At 40.6% G+C, this 20,368-nt stretch overlaps 1 protein-coding gene and 1 long non-coding RNA gene across 5 annotated transcripts; one reads left to right on the forward strand and one right to left on the reverse strand.

The window, feature by feature from the left end:
* Positions 1–99: 99 nt before the first annotated feature.
* On the forward strand, positions 100–15,974 carry u2af2a (U2 small nuclear RNA auxiliary factor 2a). 4 transcript variants are annotated; one of them, XM_051956728.1, is made up of 12 exons: positions 100–696; positions 2,346–2,487; positions 5,610–5,645; positions 5,923–6,026; positions 7,453–7,604; positions 8,897–9,013; positions 9,104–9,260; positions 9,366–9,445; positions 10,845–10,967; positions 11,116–11,202; positions 12,604–12,852; positions 13,516–15,974. In XM_051956728.1, exons 1-12 carry the CDS (start codon positions 648–650, stop codon positions 13,648–13,650), a joined length of 1,431 nt encoding a protein of 476 aa, XP_051812688.1. In that variant the 5' UTR covers positions 100–647; the 3' UTR covers positions 13,651–15,974. The 4 variants fall into 4 exon arrangements, with proteins under 4 accessions (XP_051812688.1, XP_051812689.1, XP_051812690.1 ...); XM_051956729.1 differs by having other exon boundaries at positions 9,104–9,242; XM_051956730.1 differs by lacking the exon at positions 5,610–5,645.
* LOC127536423 (uncharacterized) lies at positions 4,232–4,607 on the reverse strand. The gene is made up of 3 exons (XR_007945419.1): positions 4,504–4,607; positions 4,388–4,463; positions 4,232–4,347 (listed from the first exon to the last, which is right to left on the reverse strand). It is a non-coding gene; the product is annotated as an uncharacterized LOC127536423 (long non-coding RNA).
* Positions 15,975–20,368: the final 4,394 nt, after the last annotated feature.

Consider the following 20,368-nt stretch of genomic DNA (forward strand, 5'->3'; position numbering starts at 1 on the left):
CCTGACCACAGAATGATTAATCTTAGATGGGAGGTGGATAAACAATGGGGTAACAGGACTTCAGCTGTGTGACCCTGCAGCACATCTCCTTCCTCCTCCCCGGAAGTCCACGTCCATCAACTTCCCGTGTCACGGGGTATCTGGGAGACGAAGAGAAAAAGCGGGCACACGGACATCTGTGTTGTTTTCTGCCGCCGTGCACCGTCTCAGCACCTCCACATTTGGCTTATAAAGCCGCAGAGCTGCACGCAGAGGGCCTGCGACCCGCCGGGATCCGCATTCGGCTCGGAAAAGGCTCATTCATTCACTCGTTTGTGCTCGCTAAGCTACCTAGCTGAGCGGCTAACCCAGGCCCGTTCTGTTAGCCAGTTAGCAGCATTAGCACGCTAACCCATGCGTTTTCTTTCTCTGTGATTCTCTCCGTTATCGCGTTGTAAACAAATACTGTGACGCTGGTGTGTATGCCGGTCGGCAGTTTTTGCTAATTGTGTCGGTAAGCGAGCAGCTTATTGAAGCTAACTCCCCGAAGCTCCATCAGTGAAGCGCTTTTAAAAGTCTACTTGACTTTGTTGCTAGCTGCTAGCCGCTAGCCGCCGACTGAACAACGCAGAGCCCGAGAGCCGAGCAGCTCCTCCGCCCGCCGAGAGATGTCGGACTTCGACGAATTCGAGAGACAGCTGTCCGAAAATAAACAAGGTAAATGAAACGGCAGCAGTTTAAAACGCTGGGTGATTTATTACACGCCATTTGTTATAACCTAACCGCGGGATGTGTCTAATTGCTGGAGCGCTAAGCTGTTAGCCGTGTAGCTGCACTGTTGCTCGTCGGGGCTTTATCCCCAGATGAGATGAGAAAAGACAGAACCAGGAGGAGATTACTGAGCCAGATACTGCTCAGAGGAACATGTAGTGCCTAGTACAGGAGTGTCAATCTCATTTTAGTCCAGGCTACTTAGTATAAATGTGGACCAACGACAAAAATGAGCCAAAAAACACAAAACGACAAAAATGACGCTCGAAACTGAATAAATCAGAACACAAAACGACAAAAATGAGACAAAAAGCACAAGAGAGACAAAAACAGGAGTCCTCAAAAACGATTAAAATCAGACAAAAAAAACAACAAAAACAAGACAGACCAAAAAATGGACAAATGACAAAAACGAGACACAATACAATGAAAAAAACAAGACATAAAATGACAAATGAGACAAAAAGGAAATGCAAAACGAGAAATATAAAACAAAAAAAAATGGACAAATGACAAAAGTCGGACAAAACAAGACAATATGACAAAAATGAGACACTGCAGCAAACGAACAGTCTAGTATTTTACTTTATGATCAAAACAACTTTTCATGGTCTAGAAATGATTTTAAATTTATAGTTTTACTAATTTACAATCTGCAGTTAATGTCTTCTCTGTAATTTTTACACTTTGAGGACTGGACCCTCTGGAGGACCACTTTTGGCCCACGGGCCTCATGTTGGACACCCTTGGTTGAGTAGAATAGCAACAGTCCAATGCATTAATTAAAATCTAAATGAGCTAAGAAATGCTGGCAAATGTGTTAAAATAGTGGCGTAATCCTGCACACATTATTTTATTGAGTATTTCACATCCAAATTAAAATAACGTCATAAATCCCAGTATTGGTTAAAAAAGGTCTTTTATTTCGTCGTCCTGCTCCTGCCAGGTCCAGCTGACTGAATAATTGGGGCAGCATTCATTCATTCATTCCTCACAGCTGTTGTGTTCAGTAAACATTTCCGGTGCTGTTTTCCTATTTTTGGCCGTGTTTGCCATCATTGGGGGCAATTTTCCTGTTTTACCCGCTCAGGGTCCAAGATTATAATAAATCTGTTTTGTTTTTACGATTTGAAAAAGCATAATTCAGTAATTCCAGCTCTTACATTTGACAGAAATGTTATTCATGCATCAAAATAATTAGATTTCATTCATGAGGGTTGAGGTTTTAAAGGTTTTATCTCCTCAGGATAAACTCCCCCATGGATGTCAGTTAAAGTCTAAACAACAATATTAAGCTATACATTGAAATTTCACTAAAAGACCTTCTGTTCTTTCCACAGACATAAAGCTCTGTAGAAGTAATCTGAATAAAAAACACACTTTTGTTTTTGCTCATTTTCTTAAATATTTGGGTTTAAATATTTTAATGTATTTTTTAACTAATACAGAGCAACTGTGACTCATTTTAGAGCAACTTTACCTATTATAGAGCAACTTTTAGTCATTATGAGCAGCTTTAGGAGCCAGTAATTTTAAGATGTAACGTCACCAGATGTGTGTTTTTGTGTGAGTTAACAAACTGGACGTTCCTGCAGCTGAACGGGACAAAGAGAACCGCCACCACCGCCGGTCCTCGTCCCGCAGTCGCAGCAGAGAGAGGAAGAGGAGGAGCAGAGACCGCGACAGACGCAGCCGAGACCGCCGAGGGGACAGTAAGGAGCGCAGACACAGACGCAGGTTAGTGCCTGGACCAATCAGCTGAGAGAACACCTGCGTCACATGACCTGCACACGGACCTGAACCCGCTCAGACACACACGCATGCATCCACTGGTCACACTCTGAAGGTTCGTGTCCACAGGGTCAGTCAGGTTCTCACATCCCATGGAGCTCGTTAGCATAAAGGTGGTTCCAGAACTGGACGACGTTTTACGTCAAGTTTCCAAAAATCCACGTAGAACATCTTAAAACATGCAGCAGTTGTGTAAATGTTATTGTCCTGAGACCAAATCTAAAAAAAAAACTAGGAGAAAACAATGTTTGAAAATATTTTTAAAAACTTCAACTCATTTTGAGCAACTTTAGCTCATATAGAGCAACTTTAATGAATATAGAGCATAAGTCATGATGCGCTACTTCAATATAGAGAAACTTTTACTCATTAAGAACAACTTCAGCTCATTTTTTTTGCAACTTTACCTAACATAGAGCAACTTCAACTCATTTTTTAGGAACCTTTACTCATTTCAGAGCAACTTTTACTAATATAGTGCAATTTTGAAGAATGTAGAGCAGCTTTAACTCATTTTTGGGCAACTTTTACTAATTTCACAGCAACTTGTACTAATATAGAGCAATTTTAGCTAATGTAGAGCAACTTTAACGTATTTTTGAGCAACCTGAACTAATTTAGAGCAACTTTAACAAATATGGAGCAACTTCAGCTTGTTTTAGAGCAACTTTTACTCATTATAGAGCAACTTAAGCTAAGTCCTGGACTGAAGGCTGTCATGTGAACACCTAGTGACCCGCCCGCAAAGCACATGATATTCAAATGTGGTGTGTTTTGTTGCGAGAAACAAACCTCCCTGTGGACACTGAGCTTAAACGTGCACAGACTCCCAGTTATTTGGCCACACCAGCGTCCAGATCGTCCACCACACTCCCTCCACTCGGCTTTAAGCTGCCACCAGCCGCTCATTCCTCCCCTCAGCACAACTTCACCAAAGAACTGACACAACAAATGCGAGCCCTCTGTTTCTGAGCACGCCGTCGGAAGCTGGGAACGTCTTCTGATGTTATTTTTACGTCGACTCGCCTTCGACCTTTTGTCCCAGGTGCCGTCTACACTGTAGTCGTTTAGCTTTAAGCTCAGAGGTCGATCTCTTCAACACACAAAGCAACAGCTGCTGCCTCTGCTTTTACATTCTGGATAATTTAACTGAAAATATCGACACTTAAATGGTTTCATGAAGGATTCCAGCTCCATATTTAAGTCAAAAACCACACACAGTTATTAATAGAACTCCTCGAAAGCTTAAATTTAGATTGTTTTCATCTTTGCCCCGGTATTGTGTAATTTTAGACGTCTTTCAAACTTGCTGTCGCTTTTAATAATTGATAAAAGTAAATAAAAAACACCGGGATGTTTTTGGTCGCCATGAGAGGCATCGAGGATTAATATTCTGCTAAATGGAGTGTTTGGAATCCTCTCTGGATTTGGTTTCTATCTCAGCAGATTGTTCCTGTTGGAGTGTAAAGCTCCATGCTGGCTGTGAACGGGACCTCTGGGCCGTCGCTCAGAGCTAATTTAATAATAAAACACGTTAGCTGCTGTTACGAACACGACAAAACCCAACCAGCAGCTGCTGCTACGAAGACGTAAAAACCCAACCAGCAGCTGCTGCTACGAAGACGTAAAAACCCAACCAGCAGCTGCTGTGATTTTCACGATTTATGCTTTCTTTGCATCACTCACAAAATTATTCTTCTAATACAGAGCAACTTTAATATAGAGCAACTTTACCTATTATGGAGCAACTTTAATATAGAGCAGCTTTACCTATTCTGGAGCAACTTTGATATAGAGCAACTTTACCTATTATGGAGCAACTTTACCTATTATGGAGCAACTTTACCTATTATGGAGCAACTTTACCTATTATGGAGCAACTTTACCTATTATGGAGCAACTTTGATATAGAGCAACTTTACCTATTATGGAGCAACTTTACCTATTATGGAGCAACTTTACCTATTCTGGAGCAACTTTGATATAGAGCAACTTTACCTATTATGGAGCAACTTTGATATAGAGCAACTTTACCTATTATGGAGCAACTTTACCTAACTTAGAGCAACTTCAATGTAGAGGAACTTCAAATATTATAGGGCAACTTTAACTCATTTTGAGCAATTTTAACCAATATAGAGCAACTTTAGCTAATGCGGAGCAACTTTACCTCCTTTGAAGCAACTTTAACCAATGTAGGGCAACTTTAACTTCAGAGAAACTTGAACTAATGTGGAGCAACTTTAATGTCGAACAACTTTAACTAATTTTTGAGCAACTTCAACTGATTTGAAGACACTTTTACTCCTTAACAATATAAAGCAACTTTGACTACCGTAGTATAGAGCAACTTTAGCTCATTTTTGACCAACTTTAGCTCATTTTTGACCCACTTTGACTCATTTTGACCAACTTTAGCTCATTTTTGACCCACTTTGACTCATTTTTGACCAACTTTAGCTCTTTTGACCAACTTTAGCTCATTTTTTGACCCGCTTTGACTCATTTTTTTGACCCGCTTTGACTCATTGTTTGACCCGCTTTGACTCATTGTTTGACTCATTTTTGACCCGCTTTGACTCATTGTTTGACCCGCTTTGACTCATTGTTTGACCCGCTTTGACTCATTGTTTGACCCGCTTTGACTCATTGTTTGACCCGCTTTGACTCATTTGTGAACAACTTTAACTAATACAGAGCAACTTAACGAACATAGAGTAAGTTTATCTGATTTATGAGCAACTTTAACTCATTATCTGGACCGACTGTTGCTCTTATCCTCTCTGTGCTAATATAGAACCCGTTAGCTGTCGTTATAAAGACGTAGAACCCTCCTGCTCCCCTCTACAGAACTCTGACTTCCAGGGTTTCTGCTTTCGTCGCGTCCCTCACTAAACTCTCCTGCATGACGACTCGCTTGCAGAACCGCACACGAAGCTCCCGGCATTTTTTTTTTTTTTTGGCGTGAAAAAAGTCGCCGTAATTTCAACTTTGTGAACTAAAAAATGTTGGTGAATGTGATGACTTTATTTGAGAGAAATGTGAAACCCCTTCCGATGTCATTTCAGCTCACCATCCAGCTACCCCCAGGACAATGCTGGAAGGTAATACAGCAAACTAACACAAAGCTGGTCTGTGCAAATCTGCAACAACTGCAATTTACTGAGCTGCCTCTGATTCTCTGTCTACTTGTTGTGTGGTAACTGCCTGTTCGGGGGTCCTCTATCCCTCCTGTTCTCTTACCAATGCCTCCTCCACAGTCAGTAGATGTAATTTGTGAAAGCGTGGCCCTTCAGCTGCTCTAGTAATCCACTGCTGATGCCTGCTGCGTGCTTTAACGTCCCTCGTTGTCTCACCGGGGTTTTTATTCTCCTCCTGCAGCCGCTCTCCTCACCGTGAGAAGAAGAAGAAGGTGAAGAAGTACTGGGACGTCCCTCCTCCTGGTTTTGAACACATCACGCCCATGCAGTACAAAGCCATGCAAGGTTACCCTTTTATTCATTATTTATTTGGACGTTTTCAGGATTCAGGACTTACAGTTGGTGTTTATGTGGATGTGGTGGTTTTTATGCAAATTTTGTGTCTCTGTGGTTGTTTTGCATCTCTTTGTGGTAACGTTGTCTCTTTTTTTTTTAATGGAAATTTTGTCATTGTTGAAGCAATTTTGTGACTTTTTGTGGTTGTATTGAATCTCTTTTAAGGTTAATTTTGTTTCTCTTATGGTAATTGTGTGTCTTTTGGTTATTTTGTGTCTTTGTAGAAATTTTGTGGTTGTTTTGTGCGTATTTTATGGTAATTGTGTGTCTTTGTGGTTGTTTTGTGTCTTTTTGTGGTGGTTTTGAATCTCTTTCATGGTAATTTTGTTTCTCTTATGGTAATTGTGTGTCTTTGTGGTTGTTTTGTGTCCTTTTGTAGTAATTTTGTGGAGGTTTTGTGGCTGTTCTGTGCGTATTTTATGGTAATTTAGTGTCTGTTATGGTAATTTTGCATCTTTGTGGGTGTTTTGTGTTTCTTTTATGATAATTTATTGTCTTTGTGGTAATTGTGTGCCTCTTGTAGTAATTTTGTGGTTGTTTTGTGCATATTTCATGGTAATTTAGTGTCTTTGTGGGTGTTTTGTGTCTTTTTGTAGTAATTTTGTGGAGTTTTTGTTCATATTTTATGATAATTTATTGTCTTTGTGGTAATTTTGTGTCTTTTTGTGGTTGCTTTGTGTTTTTATGGTACTTTAGTGTCTTTTTGGAGTAACTTTGTGTCTTCTTTGAAGTCATTTTCTGTCTTTTATGGTGATTTAATGACTTTTTGGTAATATTTTCTTTTTCTGGAAATTTAGTTTGAAATGAGTTAAACTAGTAAATTAACAGAAATGTGTTAAAATGACAGTATTTGATTTATTATGGAGGATTTGGGTGGTTTATCCAGATGTTTCTTGCAGCTTTTCATAATATTTAGTCCATTTTTGAGTCTCATCCGTAGAAAAATGTTTCACTGCTGAATATTTCTGGAACAACCTGCTCCTCTGTTCACTGTTTGAGCTCTGATGTGTTTATTTTATTCATCCAGTGTGTTTTATTTTCCTGGCATGATCATTTCAGCTAAAAATTCTCACTTTCCCTCCCACCCCTAATAGTTTTAGACGAGTTTATGGCACATTTTGAGTTACTTTGATGATGAGCGTTCACATTTTCCAGCCTCTTCTGACCTTTTGCAGCCTTTTTATTGGTTTTATTTTGCTCTCATGATCATTTTGGCCGGGGGAAAATGTCATTTTGAACCGGTTTCAGTAAAATATCTTGTGATTTTTACAGGATAAAGTGCTTTTCAAACCCAGGCTTTGGGGGTTAAGCTGCGGTTTGATTGGACTATGAATGATAATGAAGTTGCTGAGTGTTTCCTGTGTTTGGTCTCCAGCTGCAGGCCAGATCCCAGCCACAGCCCTCCTGCCCACCATGACCCCTGATGGCCTGGCTGTTACTCCCACACCTGTACCTGTAGTGGGCAGTCAGATGACCCGGCAGGCCCGCCGCCTCTACGTGGGAAACATCCCCTTTGGTATCACAGAGGTGAGAAACGGCTTCTTCCATTAACGTCTACATCAGGAGGGTCAGAAACTCATCTTAGTCCAGGTTAAGTCCACATTCAGCCCAGTTTGATCTGCAGTGGACCAGACCAGTAAAATCACAGAATAATAGCCTACAAATAACCACAACTCCCAGTGTTTCCTTTGTTTTAGTGCAATAAAGTACATTCTGAAAATGTTGCACCCATTTAAGGAATTGTCTTTTTACAAAACGTTATGAAGAAAAATAAATTCTCTTTAATTTAACCATTACAAGTTACAGATCAGTGTTTCTACAACGGAACAAACATTTAGTCACAGGTGTCTGGAACTGAACGATAAAGTATTGTACTTTATTAACAAAATGACACAAAAGGCAGGCAAAAATGAGACAAAGGAAACAAAACAAAAAGAGACAAAAATTGACACAGAAGTTACAAAGTGACAAAAAATGGACAAACAACAAGACTAAGAATGATAAAAGCAAAAATCAAGCTGAAAAAAAGTAGAAAACACAACTAGGGCTGCAGCTAACGAAGCCTCGACTAATCGTCTGACCACGATACGTCATCAAAAGCGGAAGTGAGCGCGAAATGCAACAGAAATCTGCTTCCTATCGGAACACGGACGGACGTCGGCGCTGCATCGTGCATATATTACGTATGCACGATGCAGCGCCGATGTCCGTGATCTATCGTAAAGACGGATGTCAGCGTTTACTATGCAGCTGTATCTAAACATGGACATCGGCGCTGCATCGTGCATACATAATATATGCACGATGCAGCGCTGATGTCCGTCCGTGTTCCGCGCTCCGGTGGGATGCTGATTTCTGTTGCATTTCGCGCTCACTTCCGCTTTTGATGACGCATCGTGCTCAGACGATTAGTCGAGGCGTCGTTAGCTGCAGCCCTAAACACAAGCGAGACAAAAAAGCACAAAACGACACAAATGTACAAAACGGCAAATAAAGCAACACGCAAAATGACAAAAATCAGACAGAAAACACAAAAATGAGAAAAACGTGAGACAAGCGACAAAAAGCAAGACAGAAAATGACAAAAATGAGACAAAATATTACAAAAATGCAACACAAAAGAACAATGAGCAATCTAGTATTTTACTTTATGTTCCAAACAACCTGTCATGTTCTAAAATGATTTTAAATTTATAGTTTTTCTAATTTACAATCTGCAGTTAATGTCTCCTCTGGAGGACCACTTTTGGCCCACGGGCCTCATGTTGGACACCCCTGATCTCCACTAAGCGCTTCCTTCCTCTCTGTCTGCTGTTTAGGAGTCGATGATGGACTTCTTCAATGCCCAGATGCGTTTGGGTGGTCTTACTCAGGCCCCTGGAAACCCTGTCCTCGCAGTACAGATCAACCAGGACAAGAACTTTGCCTTCCTCGAGGTTTGAAAGCGGCGTTTGTTAGACCGAGTGCTTTCATTGATCCTCTGTCTGTTCTAAACCGAATCCTGTGCGATTGTGTGTCTGCTTCAGTTCCGCTCAGTGGATGAAACGACGCAGGCCATGGCCTTCGACGGCATCATCTTTCAGGGCCAGAGCCTGAAGATCCGCCGCCCCCACGACTACCAGCCGCTGCCCGGCATGAGCGAGAACCCCAGTGTCTATGTGCCTGGTACACAGACAATTAATGGTTTTTAACTCTCAGTACTTGTGCCAGAATTCATCAATAATCACCAAATTATTCCATACACCAGCCGCTGCCTGCGTGTCGTGTTAATGTCTTCCTCCTCTGTAGGCGTGGTGTCCACCGTGGTGCCCGACTCGGCTCACAAGCTCTTCATCGGCGGTTTGCCCAACTACCTGAACGACGACCAGGTGAGAGTCTCCAAGCCTGAATACGCTTATTAGTCCGACAAGGAACAAAATAGTTATCTGAAGATCAGTGTTAGTTTGTGTGTCCGTTTACAACAACACTCGAAATTGTTTTGCAAAAAAAGAAAAATGCAAACAGAAAGTTTCCAAAATCTGACCGGCTATCAACCAGAAACTGTAGAAATGGAAAGAACCAACAACTTTCTGGCAACGTATCGTAGAAACGGCCAAATGTGAGCAAAAAAAAACTGAGATATTTCATCAAAATGCACCAAAAATGTACCGGTGGCATCAACTAGAACAAGTTAAAAACAAAAACCTGCTCCTCATGCTGGTTTTTATTAACCTTCTGGACCAAAAGACACTTTTGAAAGGCAGGTTTTCCAGCCAAAATAAAAAAAAACAACTAAAAACTCTCCCTGATATTGGCCCTTATAAACTCTCTGGACCCCAACTCCCACTTTAAAAGTTGTTTTTTTTAGAAAACGATTCAATTTTATTTATATAGCATCAATTGCAGTCAAATCGTCTCAAGACGCTTTACAGAACCCAAATGCCTGACCCCCAGAGCAGCCCAAAGGAGACAGTGGCAAGAAAACACCCTTTTAACAGGGAAGAAACCTCGAGCAGAACCCGGCAGAACAACAGCAAAGAGTCACCAGAATCTCTCCAGCTATCAACCAGAAACTGTAGAAACAAAGATTCAACAACTTTCTCTCAACGTATCGTAGAAACGGCCAAATGTGAGCAAAAAACTGAGATATTTCATCAAAATGCACCAAAAATGTACCAGTGGCATCAACTAGAACAAGTTAAAAACAAAAACCTGCTCCTCATGCTGGTTTTTATAAACCTGGGCCAAAAGACACTTAAAAGGCAGATTTTCCAACCAAAAACTAAAAACTCTCCCTGATATTGGCCCTTTGTAAACTCTCTGAACCCCAACACCACCTTTAAAAATTCTTTTTTTTTTTAAGAAAAAAATCGTCAGTCGCCAAAATCCACAAAGATCTGCAGGAAAGTAAAAAGAACACACATTAGTACGATGAAAAAGACTTTACAACGTCATAGCATCATGAAAAAGCTGAACTGGACCCCAGCATCGCCATTAAAAATTGTTGTTGTTTTTTTTTTTTTTAGAAAATTACAGCAAAGAGTCACCAGAATCTCTCCAGCTATCAACCAGAAACTGTAGAAACCCAAAGATTCAACAACTTTCTCTCGACGTATCGAAGAAACGTCCAGATCTGAGCTTAAAACTGATATTATAAGACACTAAAATGAACCAAAAATATACTGTCAACATGAATCAGAATTTGCATAAACCAAAAAAGCAGCCGTTGTGAGTAAAAATTTTGGAGTTATCTGAGCTTTCAGTGATTTTCTTTGTCCTGTGTTCCAGGTGAAGGAGCTGCTGACGTCGTTCGGTCCTCTGAAGGCCTTCAACCTGGTGAAGGACAGCGCTACAGGCCTCTCCAAGGGTTACGCCTTCTGTGAATACGTCGACGTCAACCTCAACGACCAGGTAAGCAGCCCACCAGTAACCCTTAATGTCTTTGTTATGAAGCATGTCTATCATTTTAGCTCTTCATGTTCCTGATGTCCTTCTGTTTATTTTGTTCTGCTATGTGATCCTCTGGAAGCTCTGATTTTAATCCTCGTTGTCTCTGCAGGCTATCGCTGGACTGAACGGCATGCAGCTGGGAGACAAGAAGCTCCTGGTGCAGAGAGCCAGCGTGGGCTCCAAGAACGCCACCCTGGTGAGTGTCCAGAGGCCGGAGAGACGCCTCTGGAAGTTACAGATTACACCGACTGCAGCCGTTTGAGTTGCTTTTTAGCCGCTAACGAAGCATGATGTGTACAAATATAAAAACCGATTGATTGTGAGGTATGAACAGAATGCAGACAGTCGTCTAAAAGTCATCCAAGCTTCAAACCCACCAGTCTGACTGGCATTTAGGACCACTGAATGAGCTTTCTGTGGGTCAAAATGTCACAAATCTGACTTCCTGCCAACTTTATTCAGTAAATACAGGTACAGAAAACATCAACTGTTGATGCTTTTTATATTACAGGAAGCAACCTCAAATATTTAGTTATATAAATAGAAATAATGTAATTTGCAGCACTTTCACTCTTCTGTTCTATTGAGGAAACAGCTGATTGTTTAATCCAGAACATAATCAACAATAGAAATAGTCAGTAGTTGCAGCTGTGCTAGCAAGAAACAGCATATTATCAATAAATAAATACTAGATACTACTTCAAGAACCTACAAGATCAGACTTCTCTTGTAGGTTCTTGAGGATGCTCCACCTCTTATACTTGAACCTACAAGACAAGCCTAGAGAAGTCCACTGGACCTCACCTGTAGGTTGTTGAAGATGTTCTTGTTCTCCTTGTGTCATTCCTGACCTTTCCTGAAAACTTCATCCAAATCCGTTGGCCTGTTTTTAAGTGATGTTGCAAACAGACGGACACTGATCGTCAAATAACTCCGCTGAGTTCCATGGCAGAGTAAAAAATACAGATTTTAGAAGAAAGAAAACTGAAGGTTGTGTAGAGAAACAGGATTGTTCAGCAGGGCTTTTCTTATACAAGAGAAGCCCAGCTGAAGTAGGATCTTCTAGGTTCTTGAAGACATTCCACCTCACATCCAAGTTCTCTGGACTTCTCTTGGAGGTTCTTGATGACAGATGAGAGGTGGAACATCTTCAGGAACCTACAAGAGAAGTAGGATCTTCTAGGTTCTTGAAGACGTTCCACGTTTTCAGAGAATGTCAGAAATGACACAGGGACCACAAGAACGTCTTGATGAACCTACAAGAGAAGTCAATTCGGCTTCTCTTGTAAGTTCTTGAAGACAACTGAGAAGTGTAAGGTCTTCAAGAACCTACAAGGTTCTACTTGCAGGTTCTTGAAGGTGTTCTTGTGTCATTTCTGACCTTCCCTGAAAATTTCATCCTAATCCATTGCGTTCCTTGGTTTAGTAACACGTCTGTGAACCAATAAGTTCTCTTCAGAAGATAAAAATGACGAACACGTCTTCTTTCTCACATGGTTTGAGCTGATCAGTTCTCCACTAGTGTCCCAGTTGTCCTAACACTCAGCAGTATTCAGACCTCCATGGTCCCTGTTCTGACCCAGTTCTCCTCCTCCAGACCAGTATAAACCAGACCCCGGTGACGCTGCAGGTCCCGGGCCTGAACAGCTCCGTCACCCAGATGGGCGGCCTTCCCACCGAGGTGCTCTGCCTGATGAACATGGTGGCGCCCGAAGAGCTGCTGGACGATGAGGAGTACGAGGAGATCGTGGAGGACGTCCGGGACGAGTGCAGCAAGTACGGCCAGGTGAAGAGCATCGAGATCCCGCGACCCGTGGACGGCCTGGAAGTACCCGGAACCGGCAAGGTAGGAAGCCTTCCTGAACCCCGAGACCTCCTGACGCGTTCCAACGAAACGTTAGCTCCATAACATCAGCAGTTTATCAGGGAGGAACTGTAGAAGCACGTTAGATAGAGCACATTTCTGCCGGGGTTCAGGTATTTGGTGCTGGTTTGGAGTTATTTGGTTTCTGTAGGTGGCGCTGTTCTAAAAAAACAACCTTCAACTGTGGTCCTGAATCTGCAGCTTATTCAGCTACACACACTTGTGATGTCACAAGTTGTTGAATCTTCTTGAATTTTGGGGTCCAGAGAGTTTATAAGTGCCGATGTTAGGTAGAGTTTTTGGTAAATTTTGGTTTGAAAACCTGCCTTTAAAAGTGTCTTTTTGGTCCAGAAGGTTTATAAATGCCGGCATGAAGAGCAGTTTTCTGTTTTTTACTGGTTCTGGTTGATGCCACTGGTACATGTTTGGTACATTTTGATGGAATATCTCAATTTTTAGCTCGCATTTGTCCATTCCTTTGATATGTTGAGAAAAAGTTGTTGAATCTTTGAGTTTCTACAGTCTTTTTCTATAAAACAGAACTTTTAAAGGTGGAGTTGGGGTCCAGTTCAGATTTTTCACTCTGCTATGACGTTCTAAAGTCTTTTCCATCGCTCTAACGTTTTTTTCCTAATTTCTCTGCAGATCTTTGTGGAGTTCACGTCGGTGTTCGACTCCCAGAAGGCCATGCAGGGTCTGACAGGACGGAAGTTTGCCAACAGGGTGGTGGTGACCAAATACTGCGATCCAGACGCCTACCACCGCCGGGACTTCTGGTAGAGGAGGCCCCAGGAGATGTGGGAGGGGGGTGGGAGTGATGGGGTTGGGTGGTTCATCGCCGCCCGTTTCCAAACCGAATCCAGATCCGACGTTTGTCCGGATCCGCTGGGGGCTCGGTTTGGAGGCCGGCGGCGATGTTTGAGAAATGTGTGAAATAACGGGCGGGGGAGGGCGACGACTTTTCTACTTTGTGAGATGTTGTTCTGGGGAGGGACGGGGGAGGGGAGCCGGCCGGAGGTTTGTATTTAAACGGAGGGAGAGCGTTAGCAGATGGAGGGCATTTCTGTTGTAGATACTCGGTAGCTGTAACATCCACTGGGGTTAGAGGAGGAGAACCTTCTGGATTCTTTCTGTCCCTTCCTTCCTTCCTTCCTTCTTTCCTTCCCTCCTTCCTTCCTTCCTTCCTTCGACCGGTCGGACTCTCTCTGAATGTCGGCTGTAATCGTTCTGATTCTGTGTGTAGCTTCACTGATTAATCTCACCGTGTGTTCAGGCCACAGAGCAACAGGAAACGTTCTTTTTCTACCTTCTGTAACCTTTTGTTTCCATCTTTTGTTTTAAATTAAACGCCCCGATTTAAATTCAGAGGAGAGGGTTCATCTCTTCTTTACCAACGAGCCTTAACGTTTGGACAAATTCGGCCTGCCGCCCCTCGGTTCTGTCTCTCCGTGTGTCTCATACTTTGCCGTTTTGTTCTCCGGTCGTCTTTTTTTTTTCTCGTGCAACGTCTCACCTCTTTGACCAGACCAAATAAAACTCGCCACTAACACCCTGCAGAGGAATCTCGCTGCACATCGCTAGTTCCTGTCTACGGAAATGTCGCTTTTTTTGTAGAATCTGACGAATAAACGGAACCCTGCGGAGTCAAACGCTGGCGCTGTCCTGGTTTTCTGTCTCCTGTTTTCATGCTTATTTTTTACATTTTTACTGAACTGTCGGGTCTAAAATGTTGAAATTGGTGCATTTTTTGAGGAAAATGCAGCTTCTGTCCCACACAGTAGTTTTCTGCATCGGCTGTTCTACCAAAATTCTTATTAGGAACAATTTAGAGTTTGTTTGTTTTTTTTGTTTTTTTTTGTTTTTTTTTTTTTGGGGGGGGGCTACACCTTTAATTCCAAGCAGTAAAATGTGACAAAAATAACATGAAAATAGTTAAAATTCATCCATAACCTGTCATTTTACTGAGTTTTTTTCTCTTGTTTGTCATTTCTAGCCATAAGAAACCTGTTGGTCAAATAAAAATTCACTATAAATCCAAATCTGACTCTGGAAGGAACAATTTTGGATCCGTTTTTCAAACTATAAGTACAATTTCAAACAGTATGACTAACTGTGGACAGTAAAATGTGAGAAAACCCACATAGAAATGGGTTAAAATCCATCTTTATACTGTGTTTAGTCACTTGCTTTTCATTTCTAGCCAGAGTAAACCTGTTGATTGAATAAAAACTCACTTTTAATCTAAATTTGGCATCAGGAGGAACAATTTGGGTCTTTATTGCAACTAGAAATGTAAAAAATACACAATTAAATAGTACAAATCCATCAGTAATGTCTCATTGTACTGTTTCTCTCCATGTCATTTCCATGTAGAATAAACCTGTTGATTAAAGAAAAACTCGTAAATTTGACAAGAAGAGGCACAATTTTGGGTCTTTTGCAACTAGAAATGTAAAAATACACAAATGGTACAAATCCATCAGTAACGTCTCAGTTTTTTCCACTTGTTTTTGTCATTTCCAGTCAGAATAAACCTGTTTCGTTCATTAAAAATCCACCATAAATGTAAATTTGGCTCAAGAAAGAATAATTTTAGAGCTTTTCTGCGACTAGAACTGACCTGAGAACGGCTGCATTTTCTCAAAAATTGACAATTTCACTAGCTATGCGTAATTTTGGACGTGATATTTTAGTAAAAATGCGAAAAAATAAAATCTTTATTTTTCTTTTGTCGTTCCATTAAACGTCTTTTTAAAGATTCATGACGTCGTCCTGCAGAGAAATCTCGCTGAAATCGGTGGTTTGTCCACAGAACCGTCGTTTTTTTTTTTTTTTTTTTTTTTTAGTAGAATTTGACGCCCAGATGTTGGATTCTTCATCCTGAGGACCAGATGTTCTTCCACTCTCTGAGACCTGAAGGAGACGTGTCGCTGAAAACACTTCCTGGAGAAAACAAACCTGCTTTTTCCGTTTCTTTTTCTCTATCGGGGATAAAATGTGATTCGTTCAAACCCTGAAGGCCACCGCTAGTTTCTGAACGCAGAAGCAGTCTTTCATTTGTCCCATTTGTTTTCAAATGTTGATTAAAAACTGAATTTACACGACGGCTTCTCCTCTCTGCCTCCTTTGATTCACATTCACACAGAAATAAGAATAAAAAACCTTGCAGTGAGCATGAATGTCCACACGATGGCGGCCGTTCCACTGATTTACGCAAGCAAATAGTCGAATTAAAGCAGGTTGGACAAATGAAACTCAGGTTGTTTTTAAATCATAACAAAGCCCAGAATTATTTCATCCTCACACCAGAATTACCTTTATAGAGGATTTATGTTTACAGAACAGGTTTATTCTGGATGAGAAGACAAAAAACAAGTGATAAAACTCAGTAACAATAGATGTTAATGATGGTTTTTAAATGTTTCTGGGTTTTTTTTCACATGTGCTCCTTAAAATTATAGTTATAGCCCCAAAAAAAGAGCCAAAATTGGGTTTATAGTGAGTTTTTTTGGTTTGTCCTGGATGGAAATGACAGAAATAAGAGATAAAACTCAGTAAAATGAGATCAGTTTTAACTAGTTCTTTGTTGTTTTTGCATTTTTACTAAAAATTTCTCGTCTAAAATTACTCATAGCTTTGAAATTCTATCAGTTTTTGAGTAACTGCATCAGTTTTCCAGTCAGTTCTAGTTCCAGAAAAGCTCCAAAATCGTTCTTCCTCGAGTCAAATTTCCATTTATGGGGAATTATGATGATGAAGAATAAAATAATCTCATTTTAATTCAGAGATCTTGTTCAGACTCCTGTTAAAGTCACACCTTTAAAGGACACATTTTATCGTCTCATGCCGAATCAAACTTTTAGTTTTTTTTGTCTTATTTAGGTTGAAGGAACACATTTTACTTGATTATTTTTCATCCTGAGGGTCAGATCAGCCAAAATGTATTTTTGCTTTTTCGTTGTTTTAGATCATTTCTGGGTCATTTTAATGATCATTTGAGAGAAATTCTGACTGATTTTTGTTATTTTCCAGTCATTTTAGACAGATTTCATGTCACTCTAAACAAATTTTTATTGTTTTAGATCATTTCTGGAAACTTTTCTGTAGTTTTGGATCATTTTCAAGTCGTTTTGTAAATTTAGAAATAATTTTTGGTCAATTTCAGTCATTTTTTGACATTTCTGACAACTTTTGCTATTTTGGATCATTTTCAAGTCATTTTAGAGTAGTTTAGAGTCATTTCGGATGATTCTTAAACCATCTTTGACTAATTTTAGTGTCAATCTGGCAATTTTCAGTCATTTTGGGTCATTTTTTATCATTTGAGGGAAATTCTGACCACTTTTGGATCATTTTTAAGTCGTTTTAGATTATTTTCAGGCCATTCTGAACACATTTTCGTTGTATTAGATCATTTCTGTAAACTTTTTGTGTTTCTGGATAATTTTTTTGTCGTTTTTTTACATTTAGAAATCGTTTGGGAAGATTTTTGAGTCAATTTTGGATGATTTTGATCATTTCTGACAGCATTTGTGTAATTCTGGACATTTTTTTGGCAATTTTCTATCATTTTCAAGTCATTTTAGATTGATTTTGAGTCATTTTGGGTGATTTTTTAAACAATCTTAGAAAAATTTAGTCTTAGTCTGGTCATTTTCAGTCATACTGGATCATTTTTAATAATTTCAGACACATTCTGACTGATTTTTATTAACTTTCAAGTCATTTTAGATTATTTTCATGTCATTCTAAACAAATTTTCATTTTTTACATCGTTTCTGTAAACTTATCTTTAATTATTCTGTCTGAGTGATTTCTTTCATGTAGAAGTCATTTTGATCGGTTTTGAGCGTCTCCAGATCAGCTGATTTTTGCTCCTGTCAGCAGTCGGTCTGCTGGGATCTCTGACATCCCATAATGTCTGCTGTCAGCTCTGAACGTCGGACAAACGGCCGCTGAATCCTGGGAGGACGCAGGAATCTGACCCTGGATCTGCTGCAGTGACTTCTTCTTCTTCTTCTTCGTTGTGATTCTGGGCATCGCCTCCCCATCGATCCTCGGCGCTGCAGCAGAGTTCCTGTTTAACCTCCAGAGAAGGACGAGATGAAAACAGATAAATCCTCAGAAACAGAGATGCCAGCGGGCCTCGCTCACAGAACGCAGCCTGGCAGGAGATCAGGAGGGAAAAAGGAAGGAAACGAGGGTCAGATCCACCGAGCTGCTGCAGTAAAACACCCAGAAACTCAGAGCTGAGTGGAAAAAACGCCACGTTTACTGAAATAAAACAAAACAGCTGAGAACAAACTGCAGAAGATGTGTTCTAAAATGAACAATAATTATGTTTTAAGACCAAAAATTACGTTTTTATGATGTTTTATTTTACCAAAATTGTCTAAAATTGAAAAAAATGTAAGAAATGGCTCAGAATTTTAAAAAAATAAGAAAAAAGTTAATTTCTGTGATATTTTCTTTGACAAAAATGACTCAAAATTTGAGAAAAATTGACTCAAAATGATGTCTTCTGGATGTGACTCAGTTATAATCCCATAAATTGTACTTAAAAAAGAGAAAATCTTAAATTATTTCATGTGTTTGTCATCAGAGAACTTGGGATGCTGCAGGGGCGGATCTACCGGGGTGGCATAGGGTGGCAAATGCCCCGGCTGCTACTCCAGTCCTGAACGATCTAATTCAAAATTATGTAGATAAAAGTTTGTGCCCAGCCGTAAAGAATGAAAGTTTAGTTCAGAAATGGACTGTAAGTGCGATGGAAGAGAGTTCCAAAGCTTAGGGCCAAGAACGACAAAAGAGCGGTCACCACACTTGAATGCACCATGTAGACGTACCGTACCATCGGCTGCTCTTTGACCTCACTCATGTGGACGACGGTTGGACTTCAGTGTGTCCAGCAAGACGTTAAAGTTAGACTGGGTCAGACCGTAATAGAACTGTCCACAATGTGTTAAACACTAATACTGTCTAAGTTCACATGAAGTGATTGTTTGTGAGACGAGCCACGGTTTCCAGTGATTCTGGGCCTTGCTAACTTTCACTTATGTAGCTAGCTAACGTTGGAGACGGAGGGCGAGGGGGGATCCTCTGTGAAGGTTTTTTTGTGTGTTTGTTTTTTGGTAATTACAACCTGTGGTTCTGACAACAGACTGTAAGTGAAAAGAAATCACACATTGAGTCATCCAAAGTAGTTTAAATAAATCCACTGGACTTTACGAAAGTTCCTTGAAGACGTTTGACCTCTCATCCAAGAGGCTTCTTCAGTTCGAACTGACACATTGACTCAGACTTTACATTAAAGTCACAGCAGGTTTCCATGCACTGTTTGAAAACTACATCCTGCTTGTTTAATCCTGGTTTTTAGAAATTTGGTGCCATAATAACACCAACACTGATGTGTTTCATCCAGGGCCGGTCCTAGGACTTTGGTGGCCCTAAGCAAGATTTTTTTTGTGGCCCCAAAACATGCGCAGGGCAACTACCAAATAAAGAGCGCGTTGATGGGGCACTGCACGCGCTTGAGTGAGAGAACGAGCGAGAGAGAGATTGTATCGGAAAGATTTGTGTGAAGTCGAGTGACATGATGACCTTTATCTCGGGCTCTTCTTCCATCTCCTTCTTTTTTCGTCCTTCAGCACCACTCCTGAACTTCCTTTTTGGAGCCATGATGCCATCTCTAGTGCTACTGCTTTTCCATCTGTGGCTTCTCCAGACCAGTGTAATCGATCAAGTTTGAAACGGTGCCGTGGTGTCACAGTAGCCTAACTTACGCACGAAGCATGGAGTCACCAGCTGACTGCTGGTTTGTTTTTTCTTTCCTGTATTTTTCCCGTATAGTTTTCTAATAAGCCAGTTTAAATTGATATGTTACCATGATGATTTATGTTTTATTGGACTAAAGACAGGGACAAAATGCAAATCACACACTTATTGTGGTGTGGCCCCCTCTCGTGGATGTGGCTATAAACAACGGCATAGAGTGTTTATGCCAGCGGCCGGCCCTGGTTTCATCATATCATTTAGTTTACGGCTCTGAAAATGTTTACATGTTAAGAACGTCTTGAAGCTTTAAGTTGTCCACATCAGATTGTATCAGAGCTAACAAAGAAGATGATCAAAGGAAAACATGGTGAAGTCAGTGGGAATCATATAGAAGACATTAAAGAATGAAGAGGAAGGAAAAACCAGCAGCTTTAACAGCCTGAAAGAAGAGATGGAGGAAGAGTAAAGAGAGAGAAATGAAGGCATGCAGAGCTCAGAGAAAGGTAAATCAGAGACTATCTCTGGTCCACATGGTGTGAATAGCGCTTTAGTATTATATCTGAGTAAGACTTAACCTGTGACAGTAACGACCTTTATGGACAAAATATCATCTGATGTAGTTCATCTGTTAATTTTAACATGATAAGTAGATCCTTAATTCTTAAGAATATCCAAATATTGGATTATAGAATTATTGTAAGAAATGTCCCAAATAAAGAGCATC

Source organism: Acanthochromis polyacanthus, chromosome 12 (genome assembly GCF_021347895.1).
Source record: "Acanthochromis polyacanthus isolate Apoly-LR-REF ecotype Palm Island chromosome 12, KAUST_Apoly_ChrSc, whole genome shotgun sequence".
Classification (NCBI taxonomy): domain Eukaryota; kingdom Metazoa; phylum Chordata; class Actinopteri; family Pomacentridae; genus Acanthochromis; species Acanthochromis polyacanthus.

What these genes read in the sequence shown, in the direction of transcription:
- u2af2a (XM_051956728.1), top strand. Translation starts at nt 648, where the DNA reads ATGTCGGACTTCGACGAATTCGAGAGACAGCTGTCCGAAAATAAACAA. An exon ending in GCAGTACAAAGCCATGCAAG is followed by an intron (nt 6,027 to 7,452) that starts GTTACCCTTTTA and finishes TTTGGTCTCCAG; the next exon opens with CTGCAGGCCAGATCCCAGCC. An exon ending in AGAACTTTGCCTTCCTCGAG is followed by an intron (nt 9,014 to 9,103) that starts GTTTGAAAGCGG and finishes TGTCTGCTTCAG; the next exon opens with TTCCGCTCAGTGGATGAAAC.